Source organism: Penaeus chinensis, chromosome 31 (genome assembly GCF_019202785.1).
Source record: "Penaeus chinensis breed Huanghai No. 1 chromosome 31, ASM1920278v2, whole genome shotgun sequence".
Taxonomy (NCBI): Eukaryota; Metazoa; Arthropoda; class Malacostraca; order Decapoda; family Penaeidae; genus Penaeus; species Penaeus chinensis.
This window is the reverse complement of record NC_061849.1, coordinates 31,887,343-31,896,594: the sequence shown is the minus strand read 5'-3', so window position 1 is coordinate 31,896,594 and position 9,252 is coordinate 31,887,343. Positions and strand designations below refer to the sequence as shown.

Below are 9,252 nucleotides of genomic sequence, written 5' to 3'. Positions count from 1 at the left end.
GCCAGGTTTTTATTTGAAACATATTGAACAATGTTGACTTACTACCATAACCATGCTTTTATGATGTTAATTTCACCTTTTCTATAAAAATTCCCATATCCATCATTATTTTGTTTTAGTTAATGAAAAAATCTATATTACAAGGAATTGTGTAACTGTTAGAACTATAACTTTATTCTTTTGGTTAGTTAAAAAAACAGGTTAGTAATACTGCATATTGGAGTAAAGGTTTGTATTGGAAAATATAATTTAATGTGGAATGTTCATTACATCAACAAATAACTATTTCTGTTGCAAATGATACAGGAAGACAAAATAAAATGGTGACAGTGGTTCAATCATGGATTGTGTACTCTAGTTAAAGTGCCCAATTCCACATCTTTGATCTGAAGGGGTGTTTGGAATTAATTTGTGGTGACAGGTGTTTTTGATGGCTTAATACTCATCACCATCTCCCTCTTCCTCACCCTCAGCAGAATCCATACCAACCTCTTCGTAATCCTTCTCAAGAGCAGCCAGATCCTCACGAGCCTCAGTGAACTCTCCCTCTTCCATGCCCTCTCCAACATACCAGTGCACAAAAGCACGCTTGGCATACATCAGATCAAACTTATGATCCAGACGAGCCCAAGCCTCAGCAATGGCAGTGGTGTTAGACAACATGCACACAGCACGAGACACCTTAGCCAAGTCACCTCCTGGCACAACAGTTGGAGGCTGATAGTTGATGCCAACCTTGAAGCCAGTTGGACACCAATCCACAAACTGGATGGTGCGCTTGGTCTTGATGGAAGCAATTGCAGCATTGACATCCTTGGGGACAACATCTCCACGGTAGAGGAGGCAGCAAGCCATGTACTTGCCATGTCGGGGATCGCATTTCACCATCTGGTTGGCTGGCTCAAAGCATGCATTGGTGATCTCAGATACAGAGAGCTGTTCATGGTAAGCCTTCTCAGCAGAGATTACTGGGGCGTAGGTGACGAGAGGGAAGTGAATCCTAGGGTAAGGCACCAAGTTGGTCTGGAACTCAGTTAAGTCTACATTCAGTGCTCCATCGAATCTGAGGGAAGCAGTGATTGAGGAGACGATCTGTCCAATAAGGCGGTTAAGATTGGTGTAAGATGGACGCTCAATGTCAAGGTTCCTGCGGCAAATATCATAGATGGCTTCGTTGTCAACCATGAAGGCACAGTCTGAGTGTTCAAGTGTAGTGTGGGTTGTCAGGATAGAGTTGTATGGCTCAACTACAGCTGTAGCAACCTGAAAATGAACAAGGAGTTAACATGGACCTTGTGTTAACACATACAAAAAGTTCCCAAAATGTACAGTAAGCATTTTTGGGGAACATCTAAAATGAAGGGTTTATAAATTATTTGGGTGTTCAAAGAAGTATGCGAGCAAAACATATATGACATATGTAAATATCAACAAAGAAATATATGTATATATACATTTGTATGTACATTATCTGACACACACGACCGAATGCAAATTTTTATACCGACATTAAGAAGTTATTTCAATAATAATAATAATAATATTAAAAATCATCTGCATTTCTTTTCAAAGATAACAGTTAATATAAACTGATATATAAAGGTTTTCTATTCAAATGTATTTAATTTGTTACTCTTTATCAAAGAAAGAAATAAAGAAAGAAATACTGCATCCTCTAAAATTGATTATATATATCTATATATATATACACACTCCATACATATTATAAAACAATTTATACAACTATAATTTACCTGAGGTGCAGGGTAGATGGCAAACTCCAACTTGCTCTTCTTTCCATAGTCAACAGACAAACGTTCCATCAGGAGTGAGGTGAAGCCTGAGCCAGTACCTCCACCAAAGGAATGGAAGATCAAGAAGCCCTGAAATACAAGAAAATGTTAAAGATCTTCTGGGATTTGATTTCATTAGTCTGTATTCAAATGTAAGATCACCCCTGAACCATATAAATATTAAGTATCCACTCACGGGGATTACACTATTTACTGTGTATTCATATCAACATGATTTATACATGAAATCAAAAGTTTACCTGAAGTCCTGTGCACTGGTCTGCCAACTTGCGGATACGGTCTAGCACAACATCTACAATCTCTTTGCCAATGGTGTAGTGTCCACGAGCATAGTTGTTAGCAGCATCCTCCTTACCAGTAATCAACTGCTCAGGATGAAACAGCTGACGGTAGACACCAGTGCGCACCTCATCTAAAATGAGTTAATGGTGTTAGTTTCAATTTCAGTAACATTGTAGGTTGGAAGTGAGATACCATATAAACTGTAGTAAACAGCCACTCTAAAAGGAGTGGGGATAAATGACTGTGTAACTTGTCTAATATTTTCCTTGATACCTAACCAGTGGCCTTTGTGCTTTGAGCTACAGCAAAGGCCTCCACCATATATAATCTGACAGGATAACTTTTGTTTTATCAGTCAAATGTCAGGGAAGTCTACAACTTTATCTTGCAAGAATTATCATGGTGGAGGTCTACTGATCCTTCCCAGACAGCAATGGCATTGCTCAATGAGCTGATATACCGACTTCAAAAAAATGTTTAGGTTTACTTTTTTTTTTTTTTTTTTTTTTTTAAACCTTTTTCAGATTATTTTCCAACTATAAGCAGCCCTATTCTAGATAACTATCATTCATAATCATATGACCACATTTGTCAAATAAAGAAAAAAAAAAAAAAGAAAGAAAAAAATCAATACATAAAACTTTTAAAACTTACCAACAACAGATGGTTCCAAGTCCACAAAGACAGCTCTTGGTACATGCTTGCCTGAACCGGTCTCGCTGAAGAAGGTGTTGAAGGAGTCATCATTGACACCAATAGTCTTGTCAGAGGGCATCTGACCATCAGGCTGGATGCCATGCTCGAGGCAGTAAAGCTCCCAGCAGGCATTGCCCATCTGGACACCAGCCTGACCCAAGTGGATTGAGATGCACTCACGCTGAAAGAAAAGGAATCGTATACAGTCTTAACTTTTTTTTTTTTTTTTTTTTTTTTGCTATAAACTCAATACTTCACCAACTACACTGTTTAAAATAATCACTGCTTTTTAATTAAATATGTAAATGAATATTCTGCATAAAAGTTAACTCCCTTGATATCATGCAGGAACATTCAACAGGTTACGTGACCGGAGGAGGGTAAACGGTACAAACCGACATTCATGAACACTACTCTTCCTGGTGTTGGTTTCAATCCAGTAAGTCCTCAAATGCTAATAGTGTGTTAGAGATCCAATAAAAATTATGCTTAAACGTAATATATGACAAACATATTGCTTTACAACGAATAAAATAATTTAACAATTATTACAATGTCACGGTAACCTTGGATATCTAACTCTTCGATATAAATATTACCGAATATACATTGTCCTTTCCGTCGCATACACCTTGACGAGGAGAAAAGAGATAAACGGTGAGTGAGAGAAAGAGAAAGCGAGAGAGAAAAAGAGTAAGGTTGGTCGAGAGAGCGAAGCCCCACGTCCCGACGGAAGATAAGTGGTGAGTCACGAGGGGCCGCTCGGGGTGGTAACGGAAATGCCGCCCACTTCTTGAATTCCTACACTTCTCAACTTTCTGCTTAGGCTTTGGCCTGGGAATTTAAATCAACCTTTTGATTTGCATTAAGGAGTGGCCGCTGACGTGCTGGGCCTTTAAGAAAACTAGTTATTTAAAAAGGCGGGATGCGAATGAACAGCGCAACCGGTCCCGGCCTTGATTTGAATCAACCGTCCATGAAGGCGAACGTCAACTCCCCATGTTTTTCCTAATATCTCTGTAAATATAAATCACACACAAAACCCAATCACTAAATCACAAACCCAGATCACATAGAAACAAATAATCTTCGACAACTTACCATGATGATTAAGTTTTGAGGGGATTAGAGGGAGATAAAATCCTTCTTACAGGAGTAGCGTTGGAACTTCCCGCAATTGGATGCCGGCGCTGGCTTCCCACCGGTATATATACGCTCGGTTCCCTCGACGTGCGCGTGGTTCAAAGTCCGGATTCTGCGCAAGACGAGGCATGGTGTACGATCTTTACGATTATTTGACCTTCTAGTTTGACATTATAGAGGGATATATGATTATTTTAAAGACAGATGATGAAAGTGTATGGCTATAGTGGGTATGTTATTTGTTCTCCATTAAGGTTTAGTCTATGACATCAACTGCTGACAGATAATTTAGTGGAACATGGCACATGCGCCATATTCTGTTTTAAATAATGCATCACACGATGGGAAGCTTTGTTCTTTTAAAATAGATTCCAGGACATATTTTACCTTACATACCACACTGGAAAAACATGCATTGTCATACCACGTATAATCATGAGGGTGCGGTTTTTAAAAAATGCACAAATACCCAGCGCTATTTTATGATATCATACTTTTCTTTAGCTTCCAGCTTGTATGACATCATCCTTCACATTCTCAACGAAGACACACCTTCCGCTGCACTTAGAGTGGCTGAGTTTAAAGCATTTTAACAAGCATGGGGCAAATTATATATACAAGTAATACGAACCTGCATATCTCTCTCTCTCTCTCTTTCTCTTTATATATATATATGTATATATATATACATACACATATATGTGTGTGTGTGTGTGTGTGTGTGTGTGTGTGTGTGTGTGTGTGTGTGTGCGTGTTTGTGTGTGTTTGTGTGTGTTTGTGTGTGTGCGTGTTTGTGTGTGTCTTTATCTATCTGTTTCTTTCCCTTACATGCACAGATACTTGTTGAAACACACACACACACACACACACACATAAACACAGAAAATTAAACATACATAGGCCTATATATATTCACAGGTTGATAAATATACCATATTTGTGAACACCTGCGAGAGAGAAGCAACTTACACAGTAGATGGATTCAAAAAGAACAGCGGAAATGACAAGCGGAAAAGAGCACACCGACCACGTCTTTTGGAAGGAAATCCCGTTTATCTGTCCATGCTCTTGAAAATCTACTGCCATGCCCTAGGGAGAAGGCTAGAACTCCAGGGGCGGCCTAGAAGTCTGATATCGATTACCGTGTTACATCATCGTGTCGCCTAGCAGTAGAAAATCTATAATACTCATTTTATAGAGTAACCTGATTTGCGACGCACGATATTTAGCACCTTCAAAAGAAAAGTAAGGGAACAGTAGATCTAAATCTCAAGGTTGACCTTCAAGGCCGGCTCGTTTTCGGTGAGACGAAGCTGAGTTGTAACATATCCCTCACGTGGAAAGCTGCAGCACTTGCTCAACTGGTACACATCACTCCCAGCTCATGGTGACAGCGCTATCTTGAGTGAGAAATGGTGAATCTTTGTTGGTATAGTTGTGATGTTATGATACTTTAATGCATGTTGGAATTCACGAAACCACACCAAGCCTTAGAAATGGACGAGATTTGGCAATAACATTATATCAACGCTAGATATGGTGTTCGAAGCCTGACACCAAAGCATGAACGACAAATATGTGTTATGGTTACGGTCATGTATTAGTAAGTAGCGGTATCTGACCTTCAGAGAGCGCTTTCTTTGCTTAACAAAATGTCACCTATATGGACTAGGGACAACCAATAACAATTACAAGTACAGCCTTGATAAACTTTACTAATATCCACTTTTACATTACAGTCTTCTTTCGAAATCATTTTAACGCCGGGAAGCTCCGCCTAGCATTCCTAACCGAAGCCAGCCTGAAAAAGATGAGAGATTTCCGTTACTGAAGGAGTCAATATCATACATGTTAATTCAGTTCATCCTCCGAGTAATGTACAACATATACAACCTCGTTTTACTTTAGCGTATGGCGGTTCCAAAATTTATACAACCACGTTGTTAGTAACAAAAAGATAGATGTAAAGTACAAACTGCTAAATAGAAAAGGCAACGTCGTTTTTTTTTCTCTCAGACACGGGACGTGCTTGTCATGGTAGTTAACTGCGTAATTAGAACGGTAATGTGTATACAATGTAACAATATACGTTAATTCTGAGAATAGTTATCGCCAGTGGTTATGGATTTTGTGAAGGTCTCTATATATATTTTGAATTACTATTTGGCTTTTACATTTTTTTCTGTCGGTTGGTAGGGTCAGACAAGTATGACTGTTTTCCTTGTTATCCTTCTCGGGAGGGAGAGGGAGAGAGAGAGAGAGAGAGAGAGAGAGAGAGAGAGAGAGAGAGAGGGAGAGGGAGAGGGAGAGGGAGAGGGAGAGGGAGAGGGAGAGGGAGAGGGAGAGGGAGAGGGAGAGGGAGAGGGAGAGGGAGAGGGAGAGGGAGAGGGAGAGGGAGAGAGAGAGAGAGAACCATCAATATTCCATCAATATTCAAGGAAACAGCTAGAGCAGTGCGCTCAAATATGTTCCCTTTAGGCCTAACCTTTGCCAATATGCGGCGAGAAGAATGGCAGCCTGAGAAAATGTCACAATTCTAGACACAAGATTAAAGTTTTACTGCATGTCGTATGGAAAACTTCTTGTACGGATTGAGGCTCATGCCTATATACGGTGTAAAATGCATTTGATCTAAGTATATTTATTTCTTTAGATTAGCTATGTGCGTTGAAAGGCAGGGAAAAAATCCCCTTCTAAGGAAATATAACAAAAGAGACGCGTGCAGTGAGAAACGGATTGCATTTTAGAATCATCGACAAGTGATAGATTGTTCTAGAATGGCTAACATGACTGTGAACTTCACCAGTCAGGACACGCGGCTGACGCTCCCCGATGTTCAGGCGCCATCTCGCCACCTGTTGTTGGGCCCGCCTACCCCTGAGGAGCGGAAATGGTCACGTTACATCGTACTCTAGGACTATTGGTGGTCATTGCTTTATACGCCTACATCCTGGCCATGATGGAGGCGGATCGACGTGGCCTGCTTAGTGATGTGTGCAGATTCTGTGTCGGTTCGGTCTGTTCGGCGGCGATGCTGGTGGTTGCGGATGTTGGCTGTGGAGTGTTGGTGAAATTTTCCTTCCGTGCGCTGGTGAATTTAGATTATTAAAGCCAACATGTCAGTTTGGACAATTTCTGCCAGTCGTAGGTTAGGATACAGCTATGCGAAATTACATTACGTATTAGAAATTTGTAGTTGAGAAAGTATTAACGCATCTTCTTCAGCTGACTGGCATCCTCTCTGATATTGGAATCCGACATCTAACTGTAGAGAGCGACCATCTTTCCTTGAGAGTCATAGTGATGATTTGATGAACAATTAGACCACCCAAATGGATGGAAGTTCTACTTTTAACTACTACACTCCGTCTGGATGCGGGTGCTTGCTCAGACTAACACCTGTGATTTAAGAATGAGTCATATCTACCTGTCGCCAAAAACCCTTTCCGGATAGACATTTATGATACAGTCGGTTCTATATTATTAACCTTCTTATAGATCATAAGAAACCATTTCAGCAAACCTTAATTACTGCTGTCTGTGATTAAGAACTGATTTACAAAGTCCATTGCTTAGCGCGGTCCCTCAGGATGTTACATGATATCTCGAATAACATGAGTGTATTGCACAGCATCACAAAGTCTCTGTACAAACACCCACTGTCGATTGTGAACAGAAGGGAGGAAGGAAATGTCAGCCGCGTTGACGATGAGTTGAAACCACGCGATTTTCTTTGCTAACAGAAACAAATAGAGTATCTGTTATTTAGCAGTGAAGTATGGCGTGTTTGCAGTTGACGTGTGGATAGTGAGAATAAAGGGTAGGATGGTCAGTGAAGAGTTAGATTTTAAGCTGTAGATGTGGCAATATTGCAACACCAGTAGGATAAGTGATGCACCACAGCATCGCCGCCGCTTACATTCTTATGACACAGAACCGCACGACCGCTTCTCTGGTTAGTCTTGTCGATGATTCACACTGCTGACAACAGCTTTTTCGTTTTTCTATTCCACAAATCATCTTCGTAAACATCGTGTTTATATAGAAATTCTAAAGGGCAAGGCGACTCAAATCAAACAAATATTTACGTAAAACAAAGTAAGACAATGTTAGAATTAAAGGTTTCCCTGCGTCAAGTGTCTACGGAAATGTATAATAGAGAGATAAGGTGTAGGGAAGAAGACACGTCATTCTCCTAATTTAATGAATGATGGTTAACAGGACTCTCAATCACACAGGACCCTTCTACACTACTAGACGTTAGTTTCGACCTCAACAATCGATCAAAAGTATCTCTTGTTAGTGCAAATCACTTTATCTACCTGAATATAGAATTTAAGAAATAAACCTCTAGTAACGTATGATTTCATTTCTAGAAGTAAAAATAAAAAAAAGCCTGAGTCTAATTTTAGTAAGGAAATGTGTCATGATTAAAAGGTCAGTTAAATGACGGGGATCCTTGGAATCTCTCGTCTGCTTCGGCACCTTTTCACATCTACGTTCCTCTAATGTTATTCTTTATCCTTATGCATTACCCAAATCACAATAGGAACGTAACGTAACGAGGAATTTCACGTTTTTACAAATATACAGAAGCTGGATTGATGATCAAGCGGAAACAAAATTGCTTGAAAATGGGATCTTTGATGTTACGAAATGTGTCAGTTTCATTTGTTATCAGCTTTAATAATTTAATAAATCCAAGAATAGAATTATCATCATTGCTACCAAACCTCACTGGATAGCTCATGGCTGGGATCTTCTGTGGTGAGAAATGAATTACAAGTAACATGAAATTAGCCTTTAAATGAACATTTCTTGCTGCTACTTTTGGTCACTTCTGCGGCGGAAGGTTCTGCGTTCAACGGCTTACAATTGTTCGTCTTAATTGTAATTGTTAAGTACCAGTGGTATCAATCACATATATCTTATGCAAATGCAAGTAATTCAGATTGCAGATTATTGAGTCAATAATAAGAAAAAAAAAAACGGAAATGTAGTTCTAAGAATAGTTTATATTTCCATCTAGTGTCTACAACAAACGTTTCCCAAAAGCCAAATAAAAATTTAATTCATATAACACATATTTTATCGGCTTAAATCTAACAACTGTAAAAAAAAAGACCAGAGAAACTAGTCACACTTTCTTCTCAGATATTAAGTGCCCGTTATTCTTAAACTCTGTTCCATGAAGTGACTCGAAATTGAACGAGTTTGCAGTGAACTATATCATAGTAAATATTTTTATTAGGATCCACAGAATTGCACATCTGTTCAAATAACTTATGTTTCTACGTAACAGAAGGGTTTCTAATAT

At 39.3% G+C, this 9,252-nt stretch overlaps 1 protein-coding gene across 1 annotated transcript; it reads right to left on the bottom strand.

Annotated features, from left to right (window-relative positions):
- Positions 1-217: 217 nt before the first annotated feature.
- On the bottom strand, positions 218-4,047 carry LOC125041756 (tubulin alpha-1 chain). Its single transcript, XM_047637011.1, has 5 exons — positions 3,894-4,047; positions 2,751-2,973; positions 2,054-2,226; positions 1,755-1,883; positions 218-1,263 (listed from the first exon to the last, which is right to left on the bottom strand). The coding sequence occupies exons 1-5, from the start codon at positions 3,894-3,896 to the stop codon at positions 436-438; spliced, it is 1,356 nt and encodes a 451-aa protein (XP_047492967.1). The 5' UTR covers positions 3,897-4,047; the 3' UTR covers positions 218-435.
- Between the last annotated feature and the right edge of the window lie 5,205 nt (positions 4,048-9,252).

Excerpts from the sequence above, each read along its gene's own strand:
- LOC125041756 (XM_047637011.1), bottom strand. Across the intron at positions 2,227-2,750 it reads CTTGGAACCATCTGTTGTTG|ATGAGGTGCGCACTGGTGTC; the intron begins GTAAGTTTTAAA and ends AACTCATTTTAG. Across the intron at positions 1,884-2,053 it reads ACCAGTGCACAGGACTTCAG|GGCTTCTTGATCTTCCATTC; the intron begins GTAAACTTTTGA and ends CTTGTATTTCAG.